At 30.6% G+C, this 22326-nt stretch overlaps 1 protein-coding gene across 3 annotated transcripts in view; it reads right to left on the bottom strand.

Annotated features, from left to right (window-relative positions):
* Positions 1–12166: 12166 nt before the first annotated feature.
* The window catches only part of LOC107896630 (germinal center kinase 1), a 31800-nt gene continuing 21640 nt past the window's right edge, over positions 12167–22326 (bottom strand). The window contains exons 11-18 of one of the 3 annotated variants that reach the window (XM_041088593.1): positions 18786–18867; positions 15058–15186; positions 14744–14894; positions 13821–13977; positions 13437–13641; positions 12814–13014; positions 12638–12723; positions 12167–12548 (exon numbers count right to left, since the gene is read on the bottom strand). In XM_041088593.1, coding sequence (XP_040944527.1) covers positions 12449–12548; positions 12638–12723; positions 12814–13014; positions 13437–13641; positions 13821–13977; positions 14744–14894; positions 15058–15186; positions 18786–18867 — 1111 coding nt within the window. In that variant the 3' untranslated portion in view covers positions 12167–12448. Of the gene's footprint in view, positions 12549–12635; positions 12724–12813; positions 13040–13436; positions 13642–13820; positions 13978–14743; positions 14895–15057; positions 15187–18785; positions 18868–22326 lie in introns of those variants that run through there. The other 2 variants (XR_005910274.1, XR_005910275.1) reach the window with 2 other exon arrangements.

Below are 22326 nucleotides of genomic sequence, written 5' to 3'. Positions count from 1 at the left end.
CATCTCCATTTCAACTAAATAATACCAAACACAATTTCCCAAGCAACGCATTTATATAGCAACCATACACCACATATCAAAGGGTCATTTGAACATATATACATATCAAAATATGTGACCAACTTACAAGCCATCTTAAATGGCCAAAACACAACAAGACATATAGGCCACATTAGCCAAAACACCTATACATGTCATTTAACCAAAATATACAAAGTCCAAAATACTAAAATGAGAGTTTGATAGTATGACGTGATCTCCAAGAACTTCCAAACCGAGCGAGCATCCGAATCACTATAAAACACATAAATTAAAACAGAGTAAGCAATTAAGCTTAGTAAGTTCGTATGACTAATAAATACAACTTACCATTCATCCACAATTTAGATAAGCATAATTAAAACATAGGTAAATTTCAATTGGCCCAAAGCCTAACACATAATCACAATCATGTTAGTCATGTATGAATACATCAACTATGAATTACTTTCGGTACTTCACACGAATACTTGTACTGGTATGTATCAACTCTTATAACCTCGTATCATCATTTGTGCTCATTGAACCATTTGGAATACTATCAGATACTCGGGTATCTCGCACACGAAGTGCCAATACATGGTTAAAACCACCTCTATCTCATATCTCATATAGATTCTCACTCTCGAGCTATCACTAGGTCTGCTCACACAAGCTGTCAGTCAAGACGTAGCTACACGGTGCTACTCACACAAGCTGTAAAGTAACCACAACACAAGCCGAAAACTCAGCCACTGGTAGGAAGTACGAGACCAGCACCCAAAACACGGTAACCCCTAATGACATGTCATTTGTATCCTATCTATTTCTAAGGTTCAACCGGGATATCTACGTCATTGATACTTCGTCGAGCATTTTCGTGGAGTTGTATCTTCACAATTATAATAAGAAAGCATTTAAAACACATATAATTTAGTGCTTATTAACATACAAAGTTACCACGAATTAATACAGAGAAAATCGATCGATTAGTCCACTACTTTGTCTTTTCCTTGATTTAACTCCGAAGGTTGCTTTTCTTGATCTATATAATCAAATTTAACTAATTTAATTCTTAATCTATTCAATTCAATCCAAAATTTATGTTATGGCAAAATTACCATTTTCCCCTAAATATTTGACTTCTTTACAATTTAGTCTCAAGGCTCGTCAAATGAAATTCATGCAATTTCACTACACCTAAGCCTAGCCAAATTTTATATGTGCTTATAGTAGCCCATATATTCCACAAATTTACACATTTAACACATAATTATCATATTTCTCAATTAAACCCCTAATTAACAATTTCATCAAAACTCACTTAACAAAAGTTGTTTATTTAACAACAAGGGTTCATTTTCTTCTATTAAACTTCAAGAACAACTAAAATACTCATGGAAAAACCCTAAACTTTCAATCACTATGACTGTGTAACTCATTATGACCGTGTGAAAAATCTTGCACTTAAAATTAATAAGGCACATGGCCTTGTGTCACACACGGCTGTGTGGATAAGCCCAGGTCATATGCACCTTAAAAAGCTTAAAAAACAATACATACTTTCATCTAAAACTTACGTACCAAGCCAAATCAAAATCACACTTTAAAAACACATTTAAATAAGCCTAAAATATGCCAAAACAGTAAACCTAAGTACCTAATCAATGTGTCTTCATTGACACCACAATTCAATTATCAACCTCAATTTACATGACACATCAACTAATTTGCAGTCAAATTTATAAGCTCATATATAAAAATCATACCAAACTTATCAATTCTTCTTATTCATTCACATTCATTCCTACCATGATTCAAACACTTTAAATAAGGTTTATATCAAAAGACCAAAACAACTTTATATAAACATATTCACACCAAGATTAAAGGCACATACACAAGTAAGCCTATACCAAGCTTAATACATAACATTTGTAATAAGTATCCAAGAATATACAATACACCTATTACATATGAGCCTTATACATGCCATTTATAACCATAACCAAAACGTTCAAAAACTACCAAAATGATCGCCAGATAGTGTGATAGACTCCGACAAGATTCCAACTGATTGAGATTTTTGATGATCTATAAAACAGAGGAAAACAACTACGTAAGCATTTAATGCTTAGTAAGTTCATAGAAGATAAACTTAAACTTACTGTTCCTTAATATTTAATCATTCAATCATGCTCATTAAATCATATAGTACTTGACTTTCCTAAACACCACAATTCACATCATTAGTAAATAACTTAACAATTCATCATCTATGAAACATAGGATACAACATGAAATGAGTTACATTTACTCATATTACTTCACATATGTGACTAATGCCCTTATTCATTCGTTTTCATAGTTCATCTTACCATTTCATAAAGTCATCGATATCTATAATTTCATATCTAAACCTTTCCGTTACTTTACTTACTCGTTGAACCGTATAGAATAACATCAGATACTCAGGAACACCTTTCTATTTAACCATAATCTTTTCCATAATGCTCACACGAGCTATAAGTCGGGATGTTAGCTACACAATGCTGCTCACACAAGTTATGGAGAATCCGCAATAAATGTTGGACCTCAACCATCGGTAAAACATCCAAGACCAACACCCGAACATATAATCCCTAATTACATGTCATTTGTATCCTAAGAATTCTCTAGGTTCAAACGGGACTTTTGTCGTCAAGTATTCAATTATTGAATTATTACCGAATCAATTGTAAAAAATATAATATTAACAAATAATCAACCAAAATAACATTTAATAAATATAAAATTCATACAAACTTACCTCGACCACAATGGTTGTATCAACAAAAGTCGAGAACTAATTCGAAACTTTCACTTTTCCTCAATTCAAGTCCGGTTGATTCTTTTATTGATCTAAATAATAATTTAACTCAATTAAATATGTCAATTGACTAGAATTATCCAATTCAAACCTATAATCCATATTAACGTCAAATTATAAAATTACCCCTAACATTCTAACTTTTTATCATTTAGCCCCTAAATCTAAATCTTATAATTTAACCAATAAAATAAAATATCATAATACCCAAATATTCTTAAGGTTCCAAACAGCCCCTATCTTTCTCTAATTCACAACATTAACCATGAATTTGACTATTTTCATCATTAAGTCTTTAAACTTTAAATTCATCAAAAATTACTTAACAAAACATGTTTATCTAACAATTAAACTTAATAATCTATCAAACAAATCCAAAAATATTATTAAATCATTCATGGCAAAACCCTAAAATTTTTATAACTTTACAATTCAACCCTGAGCTAAGTAGATTAAGTTAAAACGAGTTCAAAAACATAAAAATCATTAAAAACGGGGTTCAAAAACCTCACCATGCACCAAAGGAAACTTGGCTGAATTTTCTCAAGCTCAACAATAGTGATTTTCAGCAAACACAAGAAAATGGAAAAAGATGATAACATTATTTTACTTGTACATACTTTTATTTTTTTGTTTTACTACTTTACCCTTTAATTAACACTTATAAAATAACCAGCCCATGTCCATCATTGTCCACCACCAATATAAATGGCATAATTAGCTAATAGATCTACCAACTTACATTTCCAAGGCCATTCAATTAATAGAATTTAACTTTTGCACCTTTTTCAATTTAGTGCTTTTTACCTAATTAACCATTTAAACTTTAAAATTTCTTTTAATACGACTCTATTAATGTTTACTCACTCGTCGAAATTATGGTTTCAAAACCACTGTTTCTGGCACAACTAAAAATGGGTTATTACAATTTGTGCTCTGTATGGAATGGCTCTGGGTCACTCTATTAATTCGAATTTATTAAATGGAGAGTGGAGCCCAATACGATTGTCCCATTCAAGACCGACCCTCTCTTATTTGTTTTCCCCTGATGACCAAATTATTTTCAGCAAAACGGATGTGAATCATGGCAAATTGTTAAAGGAAATTCTAGATAATTTCTGCGATGTCTCTGGACACAAGGTCAATGCTAGGAAAACCAATATGTTCTTTTCTAAAGGAGTTGAAGAGTCTATGACCAATATGCTCAGTAACTTGCCTGGCTTCCAAAAAGTACAAAATCTTGAACATTATGTTGGGGTTCCTCTTTTTCATCAAAGGGTTACAAATAGTACTATGTATTTTTTGGTTGAAAAAATCCGCATAAAGCTACGAAGTTGGGATGCTAGACAGTTATCTATTACGGTTCGAGCTACTTTAGTGTCGTCAATGCTACTTTTAATTCCTAGATACTTCATGCAATCCATAATGATCCCTAAGAAAATCTGTGATGAAATTACAAGCCTGGTGAGGAAGTTTATTTGAGGAGCTTCTTATAACAAAAAGAAGATGTCCTTAATGGGTTGGGATTCTATATGCGAACCCAAGTGGTGTGGAGGTCTTGGTATGAGACAATTACGTGATCATAATATCTCTTTTCTATTGAATCTTTGATATAAAATGGTGGCTGATGATGAAGCCTTATGGGTTCGTGTTCTCAGATCAAAATATGGTTTGAATGAATCTATTCCATATTACATTACGAGGTATAGGAGCTCTTTCCTCTAGAAACCGCTCTCAAAAGTTTGGACTCTTCTACGAAAAAACCTTATTTAGTCAGTCGTTAATGGCAATAAAATCTGTTGTTAGAAGGACTCTTAGATACCAAATATAGGTATTTTGATTAATTATATCTTTGCTAATGTTAATATTGATTCTAAATCTTTTCTTAGTGAGTTGATTACAAAAGAGGGTACATGGAACCTTGACCTTTTACAGGTTTGGCTGCCTGATGATCTTATTCAACTTATTGTGGGCATTCCACCTCGACACCCTTTTAAGGGATTTGACAGACTTTCTTGGCATCACACTTCGACAGGAGCATTCTCCATTAAAAGTGCTTATAAGATGATGAATGATTCATGGAATTCTAGAGACGAGACATGGAAGAAGGTGTGGAAGTTCCTGGGACCACAAGGAGTTCGATTTTTTTTCTGGGCTATTATTAAGCAAAGATTACTCACAAATGCAGAAAGAGTCAGGCGTGGTTTAGCGGTGGATCCTTCTTGCCCAATCTGTGGACATGATTCAGAGGATATATTACATATTATTAGAGATTGCACAGCAACTAAGGAAGTCTAGAAATAGGTCGTACCAGGTAATCAACAATTAAATTTTTTTCTCTAATAATTTGCACGAATTGATCTCTCTTAACTTGCAGAACACCTCGAAGTTTAATAGGGGGAGCTAGTTGGGTGTGCTTCTTCAGTCTATTTGCTTGGAGCTTATGGAAGAACTGTAATCTCTTCATCTTTCAAAGGAAAACTTAGAGTTCAAACGAGATAATCAAGGTATCGATTAACTGGGCCAAAAAATTTCTTTTAGTTTTTAGAAATGAGTTGATTGAAGGCTATGAATTCTCTATTAAGGAACAATTGACAAGGGGATGGACTTTCCTTAATACTGATGGTGCTGTTCAAATGGAATCAGGGGATGCAACTGTTGGGAGAATTATGTGTGATGAAAAGGGAGATTAGGTCTTTGGATATAACCGATTCATAGGAAAATGCTCGATTTTTTATGCCGAATTGTGGGGCATCTTAGATGGCCTAAAACTCATCCAACAAAGAGATCATGACAAGGTGATAATTGAATCGGACAACTTGGAGGTTATTAAAGCTATACATAAAAGTGTTTTGAAGACTTCAAATTCTATTATGATTAGAAAAATACACCGAATTCTGTCTCAAGAAGGACAATGGATTTTACACCACATTCTTAGGGAACACAATCAAAGTGCGGATCATTTAGCCAAATTAGCCTTTGCAAAAAAAGGAGGATTTACAATTGATTGACATCCCTCCAAAAGAAGTACTTGAGTTTCTTGAAGCGGATAAGGAAAGGAGTATTCGTATTCCTTAGTCTTTTTTAGGTAATTTAGTTTAGTTATATTTTTAATTTCACTAAAAAAATCTGGGTGGAGAATTTTGTTAAAGAAATCATAATTTACCAAAACTAACATAAATGATTAAATAAATTAAATTTAAAAACTCGTTAAATATGTTATATATATATATATGGATGCTAAATTATGGAAAATAGCATAAGAATTAGACAAGAATGATTTAATTTACATAAAAGGAATAAATTAAAAATGATGAAAAAGTAAGTGAGGGGTTTATTGCAATTCAATTCACACACTAACCATGTAAATATACTCTAAAATTTTAGGGTTTTTCAAAACCCAAACTTGACGCCACTTCCTTTCTCTAATTTCTTTAACCTACGTGGAGGCCTTATGGTCTTCTTGACAATGAAAATATTAACTCCATGCCATTGTCGACCATAGAAGTTGTTAAGCCGATTATGCTGAAGCCTCCACGGAAAAGGAAATCATGAATGTTGAAATACATAATTATTTTTTAATTGGCACTAGCCAATCAATTGAGTTGATCCTTGATTCTATCCGCATTTCCCCCTAATTTTAGCTTTATTATTACAAAATTAATCAGGTCCATACATATGCAGACTAGTATACTAAATTAATATTTATAGGTAATTTTTAAAATATATGTTTATCTAACTCAAAAAAATTTAATTTTAAATTTAACTTATAAATTAATTATAAATAATATATGATTAAATAAATAATTATTTAAGTTAAAATATATGAATTATTTTTTTTCAAATTAATAATATTAAAATTTCAATAATGTTATTAATATTTTATTATTAAGTGGATGTCTATCAAAATCAAGATAAGTTTTGATGTACTTTAAATTTTAATAGTAACTAGAAGTAGAGTTCTATTTCTTTTCTATTTCTTATGCCCATAAATATAGATTTTGGAGAAACATTGTAGATTATTTCCATTGATTAATAAAATACGCTCTTTCTTTTGCTCTCTCATTTTCTTTCTTCTTTACTCTCTATCTTTTTATTTTATAACACGTTACAAGCACAAGTATCTTTTAATTGTTTTTCTCCATAAGTTTTATTTAAAAAGATTACACATACAAAAGTATCCCCAAATCATACAGAGACTTATCCTCCATTGTTGGCCACTTTATCAAGGATCCTTAACCACTAATTTTTACATTTATTTCCTTTCACCATGTCTTACCCCCCCTTTCAAGCAGCAACCAATGCAATAGCCAGTCACTCCAAATTTTCTGCTCAAGTTGTTGTCGATTACCTTCTAGAGATACTACTATTTCAATCTTTAATTGAGGCCTGCACACTATAGGAAATCATTATGCAAAAAAAATTTATATAATCTTTACGTGGTATGTTTTTCTCCTTTGTTGATTGATTTTTGGTAAAATTATTTTATGAAAAAAATATTATAACTTTAAGGTTACTTTTAAACTAAGAATCTTTTATTACATTATAGTATGCATGACTTTGGATGATTAAAAAAATTTTTATGATTAAATTATTGTTATTAAATATGCTTGAAATTTGATTAAAATTGAGAGAGAGAGAGTATTACTAATCAATTGTGTTTGATTAAAGGGAAAAAAGGAAATTCAATAGGATCTAATTGACTCATTAATTTGTTATTGTTGAATGATTGGATTATACCTTTTAAATTGGATTATAAAGTACAAATAATTTATTAGAGCATCATAAGATTCTATAACTTATATGTAGTATGTTCTTATGAAGACATAGTTATTTTAGTACTTGTAGTAGTTCTTCAGATAATAACCAAGATGATTATGAAATAAAGAATCTATTGGGACGTTTATAAATTCATCCTACTAAATCTGATGCATTCCCTGAAGTGAACGCAAACATAAAAGAAAATTTAAACCGATATTATATCAATATTTGGTAGTACAAAATTAGATAAAAGCTCCAAAAGAGCTAAAATATCAATATCTCAAAAGAGCAAAATTTGTGATGGTTAATACATTGGTTTTAAAAGATATTCATTGTAATGGATCTCATATTGAGATTGTGAATTAGGAAAATATTATATTTTATATGAATCAAAAGAGGATTGAGTTACTAATTTATATTTATTACTCTTGTTATTATATTGAATTGATTGTGATTATCTTTGTGATATTCTTTTGTCATCATCCCCATTAAGGGGTTGAAAGCAAAATATTCGACTGTGAAAGATTTACTTAAATTGTGAAATGATTTAAAAATAGAATATGATAATTCTATCTGTAGCTTGTTATGGTTGGATGCACCTGAAGCTGCAAGTTTTTAAAACTGTGAGTATAATTCTACAGTATTCAGAATAAGTTCTCAATTAAAATTACGTGGAAAAAATATTACTGATAAGAACTTGCAAGAGAAAATTTATTCAACTTTTCATGTTTCAAATGTGCTCCTACGGTAGTAATATAGTGAAAATTTTTCAAAAGTTAATATCATGTTTACTTATGATTGAACATAATATCATGTTTACTTATGATTGAACAAAAATTTTTAATCACGAAATCTAACCATTCCCTGAAGATAATGTAACAATATGAAATAAATTCGAAAGACATAATCTTGGACATAGATGTTGTAAGTTAGACTATAAAAATAGTTATTGGGGATGATCGTAATAAAATTTCTCACCACCAGAACTAGAAAAATGAAGAAAGTAAAAAAAAAAAAAAGAACAAGAATTCCCAAAAGCTCTTTAAGAAGAGAGACAACTTCTATATGAAAAGTCATTGGTTATGTACCTGTTGTACACCTGGAAAATAAGATCCACTCTCAAAGTTTGCTATTAATAAATTTTGATTGGATCCAAAGTCTGTTACTGGAGTTTAATTTGCTTACTTCTTGATAAAATTGTCAAGACTCAACGTATAAGAAAAAAAAAAGAGGTACATCTTTAAATATTAAATTGACTTGATAAATGGTTTAAATATTTGAAATGATCCTTTTTTTAAGTTTTGATTACATGGATTCATATTGTTTTAAGCATCTCATTTGTTAATGAAAATAAATATTAATTGATTTATTTATGTTTATAGTAGGTTTTATAATTAAATAATATATTTTATTAAAACATATCTAGTATGCAAATTTGTGTTAATAAACCAATGAATTTTATGGTTATTCGGATTTAATTTAGTTCAAATAATTGTTAAAGGTAGTAGTAGTTCATATGTTTTATATTATTCCATGTGTTAATTATTTAGAGAAATGACATAAGCAATTGTAAATGAAAAGTTTTATGTGCATGAATGGTTGAATTTTAAATTAAATTTCACGCATGTTTATGATGATGATTATTAAAGAAAAAAAATTGTTAGTTTTTCATTATGTCATATTTTTATGTTTGAGATGTGACTTTTTTTTATATATTTAATTTAGGTTTGTTTCCATACATGACTTAGGCAATTATTCTTGGTAGTTAATTGATTATGCAAAACTCTTGTTAAAAGGGCTTTAAAAGTATTTTGAATTGATCTCATATCTCCTTATGGCTAAACAAAACAACGAGTTATTTGTTCCACTAGTTCTTCTTTATTCCCCGAAATGAATGTAGTAATACATAAAAATTATGAAAATTTAACTTATTATCATTATTGACAAATAGCTAAGAAGAAGATGGATGGTTCAAAATGTTGTCAAATGTTTATTCTTAGTATAGAAAACTCTATGATTCGTACTAATTTATCATTCATTGAAGCAGCTGATATCTATATAATTTTATTGGTAAGAAATATGATATATGCTTACATTATTGTCTGAATTACTTTTTGTACATTCTTGGAAGTGAATGTCTGCAATATTATTTTTGAAATAATGAAATAAAAGGAGAATCTTGAATAAATCTATTGATAAATATAGATATGAAATAGATTGTTCAAAATAGAAAGACGTAACTCAAGTACAATTAAATTCGTGGAGTTTTTGGACCAGTAGTCCAAATATCAAAAAGTACAAAGCCAGTGGGAAGGTACAAATGTAGTTTTGCAAAAACGAAATAAAAATATAAAATTTTTCGTTAACTCTTGACATTGATTGTAAAAAGATATAATATTCTTTTGTGGTGGATGCTAGAAGCATATTGAAATTATTGGGAAATTGTTCATTTATATGAATTGAAATAATTTAAACATATGTGGTAAATTTGACTGATTGAGTGGTAGTTAGAGGATTATAAAATGATCCAAAATACATATTTATATTTTTATAGAAGAATCATGATTAAATTTTGCTACGATTATTGTTGAAACTCATGAAGAAATCAAAATATATTTCTCCAAAATTTTCCTCACTCGTGACTTTCAAAATAATGGTGATATAAATACTTAGCAATACATTCAAATAGTCATTTGAAAAGCTAGAATTCAAGATTGCATAAGTAGAACATGAGATATTATGTGATGTTTTCATGAGAGGCAGTAAATACACAATGTACTCTTTTTTGCTTAACTGAGGTTTTGTCCAATTGAATTTTTCTGGTAAGATTTTTAATGAGGCAGCATATTATGCATATTATAGATATGTGTATTATTTTTCCTTCACTAGAAATTTTTTTCCCACAAGGTTTTTATCTTAGTAAAGTTTTAATAAGACACATTATCTATCAATGGACATCTAAGGAGGAGTATTATGAATATTTTATTATTAAGTGGATGTCTGTCAAGATTAAGATAGGTTTGATGTGTTTTAAATTCTAATAATAATTCAAAGTAGAGTTCTGTTTCTTTTATACACCTTATGCTTATAAACATAAACTTTGGAGAAACATTGTAGATTATTCTCATTAATCAATAAAATACGCTCTATCTTTTGTTCTTCCATTTTCTTTATAGACTCTCTGCCTTTTTATTTTATAACAAATAATATGATTTAATCTTTAGTTTTCTATTTAATTATATTAAGAAGTTTAATGATCATTTACCATTACTTTCAAATTTAATTTTTTAAAATAATCATTTACGTTTCAATTTCAAATTTTAAAAAATCATTAATAATTTTTATTATTTATTTTTATTCTATTTAATTAATGGATAATTAAAAAACTAAAAAAAATATAGAAAAAACATAGTTGCACCACTTGTCGCAATTAGTGTGCATGTAAATTCTAGTAAATGAGATGTTACCTAGATGTATACTAGATAACAAGTATCCCGATACTGTTTTATACTCATCCATTCAATCATTTGAGTCTCCCAACATTGATAGTTTGTGCCTTTACAATTTCAAGACCCATATAGGATAAATAACTATTTTTAATTGTTATATAACAAAATTTATTTGAAATTGATATTTTATAAAGGTAAGGGGTTTTAGAAAACTATCTTAAGAATAGTTATTTCACCTGAATAATAAAAAAATACTATTCTTAAGATATAATACCTTTACTCGAACGGAACAATTCCTATTGCACTACGAATTGTTTTAAACTAAAATGAAATTCAAAGACACATACAAAAAAGAAAAAAATATGATTTTAATACTATCATTCTCTCAAAACTCGATTCTCATTTTTGGTGCCTATGCCTTTTTGAAAGAGCACAAAGTTTCCTTTAAAAGGTTTATGAATAGTTATGTCTATCTACATAGAGACAACTCTCTTCAATTGCATTCTTTCTTTTTTCCATTTTATATATGATTGATGTAATATTACAAATAATGTAAAATTTTATTAGTATATATTTTATTTGAAAATATTTTATATAATATATATTATTATATTTTATACAACAATAGGTACCGTATATTCCTACTCTTAGACAATCTTCTCTATTGCTGTGAGGACTCAAAGTGAATGGTTTCAGTTTTCTCTCTTTGCTTCCAGAGTTTCTGCTTCTGGAACCATGGCTCTGGTATGAGATTCAACAGTTCGGTCTGCCTGCCCAAAATCCAAATGCATGGAAATGCTAATACAAAATAATATGTTCATTATAAATATTAAAATTACAAAATAACTAATCAAATAATTTCCCAGGCCATTCCCAAAATGGAAAATGGAAAATACAAAATACAAAATAATAATTAAATAAAAACTCTTTAAGGATTTTGCTATATTCTTCAACCGCTGGATTGGATGGTTTTCACTTTTCTGACTCAGTCGCCCTACAAAAACACTCTGAACAATAATAAGTAAAATGGTATAAAACACTCTCCAGCTCTTGCTGATCTAAAATCATGTTTATTTTAACTTATATTTCTCATTTTGGTCAACTAAAGCTTTGATTTATCGTTTGTCAATATTTGCACAGACTAGTAAGTGACAGAACTTTAGTACGGAAATAGACAAAACATAGTTTATTTCTTATCACATATGTTGGAGGAGACATACTATGGAAGAAAATTTGATTGCATTTCATTTTTGCCATCATCTAATGTTAACCGACACAGCATAACCCTGCAAAATCTTAAATCCAAGAGGATAAGAAAGGAAGCATAGAACAGAAGGCAGTAGACAACTATCTATAATCGGAGAATGGTTCGTAAACTGTCACATAAGTTTTGTATGGTTTGCTGCTCCTGAGTTGCCTGCAACTCTTGAAGAGGCATCTCATCATAGCACCTGCAATGAATAGATGACAAAAGTAGTTAATATAAAGAAAAGGAAAAAATAAACAGTAGCTGGTAGTTGTTAAATTTAGCAAGAATTACATTTTGTGGTAAGCTAGGGCCTGCGCCAAATTCATCAGTGTAGGACTTGAAGCGAGTCTTTTGTAAACGCTTGGAGGAAATTGCATCTGCAGAATGATAAACTGGAAAATAGTTGATAAACCTCTGACAGAGAGATAGACAACGAAAAGAAAAGAAAGGGAAGAGGATGAATTGACCTCATTTTGTGCCCTTCGACCTTTTTTTGATTGTCCATCACCAGCAAAAAGTTCCTGAAGTGCTTCCAGTGCCATGGTTCCACTAAAATCCCGATTCATGCCCACAAGGAAATTATCTGACAGAAGGGCAATTGGGGATATATCCGTGGCCCTCAAGAATGGAATGGGTACTGTATTACCTGCTGCATATATAGAAGAGAGCTGCAAAACCAATCAGGCGCCTTAGCTGCAACAACAGGTAAAAATAGAATAATATGGGAGCACATAAACCATTTGTTGTGATGGGTAGCAGGCTGGAACAAGCGGTTAGCTCACAATTACTTGATAATTAACAAATGGGGGAACGAGGAAAGCCTTGTGAAACGAAAGGCACTGATTAATTATAAATATCACGACAAACAAACCCAAGTTCCTAATGCCTGCATTCAAGCTAAGAACTCTGAATAAGAGGGTAGAGGATTCTAAAAGCAGAACAAATTCAAAATCAAGGTTACTAATTTCAGCAAACAAGGTTAACTCGTTTTCAAGGAAGACCACAAGTCAAACCTTGTTTTCCCATAGAGAAATTAAAGGACCATTTACCTTTTGATTGATGCAAACATAGATTAGAGAATGAAAATAACCTTATCTTGCAGAGCGAAAGCTTTTTTCTTGCTGACAGTTTCGTTCTTCAATGTGCCGCTACTGATTTGATCGCTGCCTTTTCCCCTTGCCTCTGGAACACTGTCTGACCTTAGTTTCTGTTCAGGATAGACAAATATTGAAGGAGAAGATCCCTTTGCCGTTAATTGTAATTCTTCCATAGTTACAGTTGCTGAGGCACCCCTTCTGTTATCCACAGCAGAAAACAAGCCCAATGAATTGAATGTTAAACTAGCAACTGGATTTAAGACTTCACTACTTGTGTGATACAGACTCGCAATATTTTTTTTCCTTTTTCACATTAACCAAGCATGAACGCAAGAGAATTATGAGGTTGACTTTGAAGAGTATAGGGGGGAAATTACTGCGATTCAATTAACTGGCGCCTTGAGCCATTAATCACTGTTCTTTCAGCATGTTCAATAGCAGTTGAAGCTTCTTTACCATTGTGAGGTTGACTTTGAGCAAATGACTTCCGCAACTCATCCCCGGGATGAACTATTACAGTGCCAAACTCCCCCACTGAACATAAAATCAGATAAAGAGAAAATAAGCTCATAAAATCAGATACAAGTACGTTAGTTCCAGTCTGCCCCATTTAAGATGACAAACAGCAAAGAAAATCTTAGAACTGGCTAGTTGATACTGCCTCCAAAGAAATTGCTTCTTTTCTTCCCCATTTTGACTAAATGCATTTTAGTAGCATCCCCAATATGTTTGATACCACCAGAATGACCAGATATTATCTAATTAAAGATATTCAGCAGCAAATCTTTCGGTATTATTTCCAACTCTGTAAGTAAAAGATAGAATCATTATTGTCGTAGTTCTACCATTCACTTTAAGATCAGGTCCATAACAAGCATCCTGGAGTAGTCAGCTATCTAAGCATTCTTAAGTTTACAAAACTGTCAATACAGCAATTAAAAGAGGTGGTAACATTGTCCATTTTCCCTTCTATTCCGTATAAGATTTATGAAATAGAAGATATCCATTGGAAAAATGAGTACACTTCTATCTATCTTCTAAAGTTCACCATTTACCTCGCAATTATCCACATGAATATGACATAAGGTATGGATTCCAAGCCCTGTTAATATGATAAACCAGTATTATTGTGTAAAGTACATTCCATGAGTTTAACTATAGATCTCTCCAGCATGCCCCTTTCATCCCTCCTTTTCCCCTTTCCCTAAACATACAATTGCACAAGCATTGACTACCATTTGCTCCACCACTTAAATCTAACCAGATTATTAGATACGACATTCAAAAAAGAATTCCATACCTTCACCTGTCACTTCCACGCCATCCAATGTGCGAGGCTTCTTCAAAGTGCCAGTTGCAGGAGTCTCATTTGCAACTTGAAGACCCATATTCTGAGGCTTTGATGGAACAGTATATCCATAATCCCCATTCAAGTTTGAACCTTCCGGTGGCTGCTCCAAGTTGGGAGTAGTCAGAACCAGGTGGAAAAAATATGCATGCATAACACAGAACAAAAGTTTGTGTTTCCGCATGTGTGGTCTATGATCACAATTATATGGACATGTATAGAAAGAGAGAAATTGACTATACACATTTAGAACAAGAAATTCATACATCAAGTCCTGGAATGGTGGGAGCAATAGTTTGTGCCTGTTGAGCCATTGCAGCCCTTATTCGCTTTGCCTTCTCAATCTTTGGAAGCATTACTGAAGCTCCACATTTGCATTTCTCAATGAATTTGTGCTAAGTTTCAGACAGAGATGATGATTTAATGTCAAAAGCATAAACTATAAGAAACAAACAAACAAAAAAAAGGCCATTGGAAAAGGCAAGTGGAGAAGAAACAAGTAATTAAATATATTGAAAAAGGAACATTCCCCCTAGCTATTAAAAACAAAATTAAAAATAAAAAGCCTCATTTCTTTTTTTTTTTTTTTGGGGTTACAATCAAAGCTTACATTACAATTTAAGGGGAGGGGACGACAGGACTTTAACCCTGGACTTTAAGGTGCCAACATAAAGCTTTAATCACTTGCTCCTTTGGGTTATTGGCAAAGCCTCATTTCAACTCTATGCAGTTCATTACATGTAATGATCGGTACCCGAACTCTAGACAGTTACTTTAACCCCTACAATAATAGACCAAGGGCAAAAAACAAACTAACCCGATTAGTACTATGTAAAAGGACCCAACCCAAACCCAAAAGATTTGGATTTTGCGCATAGTTGTTTTGAGCAAAGCAGTAAGCATGAGATTGCCATTAATATGCAGGAAGCAATGATAGATGGAGCTGGCACAGACTAATTCTTTTCATTATAGTCTGACACTGCAGGCTCACAACTCAACTCCTCCCATGCTAAATATAACAATTATAGCCACACAGAGCTTCAGGAAGAGGATTCGACTTTGCAGCTTACAAATCCAAAGAAATACATATAGTGCCTTTTAAAATATCATTCAATTCAAGGGTAGGCAAATCATACTTGCTCCACGGAAATTTTCTATTCTTCCCTTTAAGATGAATTTGAAATATTAATATTCCATTTGCTTCATCCCATGACAACCAGCAAGGTAACTTCGACCTATCAGACCTCATTGTTTTGACCATAAAACTCACCTCATAGATTGAAGAGATGTGAACATTTGCATGTTAGGAAACGTGCTCATATTGTAGTAAGCTAACTATTTTTTTATTTATTTGAACGATAAATAAATAAATAAATAAGTTTATTTCACATTTTACTATTATATCTTTTGTATTTTTTTCCTTTCACATTTTACATGCATAGCGACATTGTGACAAGCAAATATTAGCTCATTAATTGTCTAAGTTCAAACTGAAAATAAGTGGCATCGTAGGAACGTTTAAATTGCGAGAAAGACAATTTACTTTAGTAGATAATCTAAATAAATCTGTAGTCCAGTAAAAAAATCAAAATGAGCATTTGATTCAAATACTGAGAGATTATTATGTCATCTATAATTTCAATTATAATAAAATTATCTTTACTCGTGATTTTTTATCCTCTTTGGAGGGATTTTTTTACGTTAAATTTTTATGTTCAATTTTTCAATTCTTCTACCTCTTTTAGTTGTTCGTTGCCTAATCAGGTTGATCCCCAAAAAGTAGTATCAGAGCTAGTTCAATTCGTAGATCAGCCCGTTCAGAAATAACAAAAAGGTTTGACATTAAGAAGTTCGATAGTGTCACAAATTTCAATCTGTGACAAGTTCAGACCGACCTGAAAAAGGTAGTTACTAGTAAAAAGCCTAAAAATTTAAATCAGTCAGAATAAGAAGAGATTGATGAAAAAACCTTATTTGCAATCCAGTTGTGTCTCAGGAATACGGTATTGTAGGAGGTATTGATGGAAAAGACCTCATTCGCCTTGTGGAAAAGGTTAGAAACTATTTATGCGACTAAGTCTCTTACTAACCGTTTAGTATTGAAACGTTTATTTACGTTTCGCATGAACGAATGTGAGCTTCTTAGAGATCATATCAGTTAATTCATTGCTCTTTTAAATAATTTAAAAAACGTTGAGGTTCAGGCTATGCTATTATTGTGCTCTTTACCTCCCTCATACAAGTCTTTTAGAGAGACCCTAATTTATGGCTGAGACAAACTCTCGTTCGAAGATATGAAGAATCATTTGCTGAGTAAAGATAAACTCGACAATAAATTTGATTCAAATAACAAGGTAAATAGACAAGCTTCCGTTTTGATAGCATCAAAGAAGCGAGACAAAAGATATCGCTATTATAAAAAGTTAAGTCACGTCAAAGCAAATTGTTATAAACTACAAAATAAAAGAGTTGCTAAGATTAACTAGAAAGATGTAACTAGTGCTAATTGAAAACTGTGATGATTTCTTGTTATTGTCAACGAGCAATAATTCCAAACTTAAGTCCGAGTGGATCTTAGATTCGAGATGTTCTTTTCATGTCCCCAATAGAGAACGATTCTCCACATACAGTTCAGTTGAAGGTGGAGTTGTATACATGAAAAACGATTCCAGTAAGGTAATTAATATTGGTACTGTTAAAATTAGGATGCACGATGGGACGATTAGGGCACTCTCAGATGTCAAGTATGTACCTGATTTACGAAAGAATCTCATCTCCTTAAGCATTTTAGACTCAAAAGGATGCAAAACCAACATCAAGTCGAGCGGAATTATATTATTTCGTGGAGCACTCATTTTATTAAAAGGTAAAAGAACTGACAGTTTTTATATTTTAAAAGGTTCTACAATGACCGGTGAAATCAGACGTCCCTCGTCTGTTACGAATTCGAAGGCAACTCGTTTGGAGTGAAGGCAACTTGGTCATAGAAGGGAAAAAGTATGACTGTTTCGTTAAAAAGTTCTCTTTTGGATGAAGGTTTTGAAAAGTTAGGGCACTATGTTCGTGAAAATTTAACCTGGGTTAATTTCAATTTGACAGTGTACAAGTTGAAGGCTAGAAGTCTTCCAGTTTCTAAACATAGATTCGACTCAATTAATTCCCGGCATAGTTCAAGATAAGCCTATGGCAGACTTCGGCAAAGATTGCGTTATGAAAATATGAGTCAATGTGGAGATATGCTAAATATAACTCATATTTCAGTTAAATTTAAGAAATAATCTTCCAGTTAAACTCTGTTTATTTATTTCGATCAAACTCTGATTAGTATAAATTATTTTATTATTATTTGACCTATTAATGTAGCCTATATAAATAGGCTCTTTTATAATATTAGAAAATACACTCATTAGAGATTAAAACTCATAACACTTTTAGAGAATTTTATATTTACATTTTGAAGGTTTTTTGTTTTCGAGGTTTACTTTTTATATCTATATTTTATACTTTTCGTTCTTTTGCCATTATAGTAAAATTATATTTACCTATGATTTTTTATCCTCTTTGGAGGAATTTTTTCACGTTAAATTTGTGTCAACTTTCTCAATTCTTTCGCCTTTTTTACTTATCCGTTACTTAATCGGGTCGATCCCCAACAATGGGGTAGATGACTAGAGTGAAAAGGACATGGACGTCCCTATTCAATTAAATTACAAATAAAAAAGAAAAGTGGGGGAGAGGTATTGTCATAATCCAAGAGCACTTGTTTTTAGGGATTTTTTGTTGTCAATCCTCCCCACTAATGTCAAAGTGTAAGATATTTTAACACTTACTAGCACATATGAGAACTGAAAAGTAGCAAAAAGGAATTTAAACATATTTAACATGCGAACACCTCCAAATTACAAGATATGTAATAAATCTATAAGGAACAATGAGATGAAAATTCCCAAAGTTATGAAATTCCTATAATAATGGTAGAGAAATGTTACCGTACTTTCACCATCTCAGATGCAGTAGGGCGTAGGCTTGGATCCTTTGTAAGGGTCTTAGCGACGAAATCATGAAAGACAAGAGACCTGCATGTCAAAATAACCTAAGTGAGAACACAAATCTAAGATGCTTTTAACGAACTAAACCTATTATGAGAAAGAAACCTATAACTTGAATGCCCATCAAATAAATTTGGAAAGTATTAGTGACAATACCTTATGGTAACAGGTAGAACCACTGGAGAAGGCTACCCACAATAAATATTTTACAAATAGTAGGAATGAGCATTCGATTGAATCGAATCGAAAATTTTCGAATTAATCGAATTTTCGAATCTCATTTTATCATCCTAACTTTATTTGAACTTTTCTCAAATCGAGTCGAGTGAGATGGAATTCGAATCGAATCGAATCGAATATATTTGTTCGAGTTAAATTTTAAAAAATAATTTTGGGTCCTTGTAACAACTGTCACCCATCGTAACAAAATTTGTCCACCTTAATCAAATTTTTTATTAACTTTCATCATCTCATAATTTATTTATTAATTTTTTATATACTGGTTAGTTTCTTTGCATGCTTAGTTGTTTCAATTATCTTCATATTTTTGTCACTATATATTTTGGAATTAAAAAATATATTAAATGTAAAAATATGATTTTTTAATAAAAATTATTTTAAAAATAAAATGTGAAATTGATACCAATATAAAATTTTAACACGAATATTTTATGGCATAATTAATAATTTAATTTTAATATAAATATTCAATATGACTAAACAATTCAATAATATAAATAATATAAAATGTGAAATTTAATTAAATAATATAAATAGTAAATATAAATAAAATTATTACTATTTATGTTTAGTGATTTTCTTTTTGGATAATTTTGATTTTTTATTTAAGAGTAAAAGGTAAGAAGTAAAATTTTAGGGAGAATAAAAAGTTTTGGAGAATAAAAGTTTGAGGGAAAGTAAATAGCGGGGAGTAAAATTTTGGAGGGAAAATATTAAAAAAAAATTGGAGGGGGAGGGTTTGGGGTAGATGAGAGGTGGAATGGGAAGGGAATAAAAGTTTTAGGGAAAAAGTGAGAGGGAGTAAAAATTTTGGGGAAAAATAAAAGGTTTTGAGGGGTTTTGGAGTAAAATTTTGAGAAAAAGTAAATGGTAAAATAAAATTTTGGTGGGAAATAAATTTTAGGTAGATTAGGGGGTTGAGAGGGGAGGAGAGTAAAAGTTTTGAGAGAAAAGTAAAAAGGTAAAATATTACAGTTTGATATTCGAATTATTTGAATTATTCGAGTTATTCGAATTCGAAAACTCAACTCGATTCGAACTCGAAATTTGAAAAAAAATTGAGTTGATTCAAATAACTCAATTAACTCGAATAACTCGATTTGTTTAACTCGAAATTCAAATTTTTTTTCGATTTTTTCGAGTCGAATCGAGTTTTGCTCACCCCTAAATAGTAGTTAAAAGATGAGTTATGGCATGTATAGAGAAAGCACAAGTTGTTATCTTGATGCTTAAGGATATGTATACAAATAATTTGGTGAACGGATAATCATTACTAGCCTCTGACCAAAAAAAATTAATAATAATCATTGTTGGCTGTAGATTTCTAGAAACAATCAGCCAATTCAGTCTCCTCTTTAAGATACCTTCTTTCAATAAAATCAATTATGAAAACAAAAACTCAAAAACAAGAAAGTGATAATAAAAATAGAATATTTAACATTATTTTCTTTTTTTAGTTTCTCTTTTTTTCCATTATCTTTATTCAAATTGAAAATTTACGAAGTGATAAATAAACTTCTATCATTTTTAAGTCATGGTGTTTGCTTAAAAAAATATAAGAGAATAACAAATAATATTTTTTAAAAATTCTTAATCTTTCAATACATAAATATAATAAATTATGTAAAGAAAATTTACTAAATGCATATTTGTTTATTTTCACGAAAATAGCAAATTATACCAACTGCATATGTTCCCATAACTGAATAATAAGATACTTCCCTTTACCTAAGGGTGAAACCATAAAATTTTTTAGGGGTCAAAATTAAATTGTAATTTTTACAATAATAAAAATATAATTTCACCATTTTAATAGTTTATATATTTATAATTTTTAAAGAATAAATCAATTTTTTATACTTTTAAAAGGGCCAAAGTACAATTTTACCTTTAATAATTTAAAATTTTAAAAATTTTAAACAGCATAAATAGAAAATTTTTCATTTAAGGGAGGTTCCTGTCAGCCCCCTAGTTTCACCCCTACCTCTACTTGTTAACATTAGCTCTCATACCTTTGAATGACAACATAATAAAACCCAAGTTTATGTGATACTAAAACTTTCTTTTAGAGGAATAGTTTCACGTAAATGTATTAGAAGAGTTACATATTTACAAGAGAACTTCAAAAATGTAGAATATGATGTTACCTAACAATAAATGACTAAAAAGTTCATTACTGAGGGCTAAAAGAAAAATCACTACTCAGATAGCATAAAAAAATAATGATCCCCATGACTCTAGAGGATTTCATGTCTTGATAGGTGTGGATTTGTCATTTATAATTAATTAGAGATTTTATCTATGAAAATATTGTAAGGTGAATATTTTCTTATTTTTTGTATGATGTAATAAAGAGAATCTATTAATATATGCAAAATCTCTCCTTTACTTTTTTTCGTGGAGCATTTTCCTTCATTATGCCCCAATTTGTGGTTTGCTATAAGTAGTCAATCCTATATAAATGTAAGTTGAATTATTCAAAAATAATAAAAATTTTCTCAAAATTTTCATGATATTAGAGCCAAACTTGGAAACCCTCATTTAACCATGACAAAATATAGCATGGCTAATGAGAAATGAAGCTCCTCACTTGAAGTAACCTCCAATCCATAACTACCACCAACTGGAAATAATCCTAGAGGAATAGAAAACACTTCTTATCACCAACCACAAACTCAATGAATAGAACCACCTTCAATGGTCTCCATCATGATGTATATTTGCGATAAATGCTAGTATGACTATCTTACAGGTGAAGATGAAATCCAAAAGAAAGATAATCCTAAGAAAGCTGAAGGATGTGGGAAAGTGGAACTCATCATATTAATGACCAATTGTACTCAATTTATAGAGTTGACACATACCAAACAACTACATCATAGGAACTACCATATAAAAAATTGAATTATATCAAATTAACTAAATCCTAAAAAAAGAGAGATGATTATGAATCATTAAAAGATCTCAAATGTAGAAGTTGGAAGGATAAAAATCACAAGGTGAAGTTGTGGCTAATTAATTATGTTGATAGTAATATTATTCTTAGTGTATAAAAAATTGATTGATATATAATTAGGATGTATATAATCTTGACAACTATTGACGTTCATTCTTTGTATGCTTGTTTAACAGTAAAATAGGTGATGTATGAAGTTGTATATTGTATCGCAAATAATAAAAATATTATTCTATAAACAACTTTTCTCTTTTTCCCCTTTTTCAATTTCTTCTCAAATTACATGATAT

The sequence above is a fragment of the Gossypium hirsutum genome, chromosome D02 (assembly GCF_007990345.1).
Source record: "Gossypium hirsutum isolate 1008001.06 chromosome D02, Gossypium_hirsutum_v2.1, whole genome shotgun sequence".
Lineage (NCBI taxonomy): Eukaryota > Viridiplantae > Streptophyta > Magnoliopsida > Malvales > Malvaceae > Gossypium > Gossypium hirsutum.
Note: the sequence above shows the minus strand (reverse complement) of the source record. Positions and strands in the feature narration are given on the sequence as shown.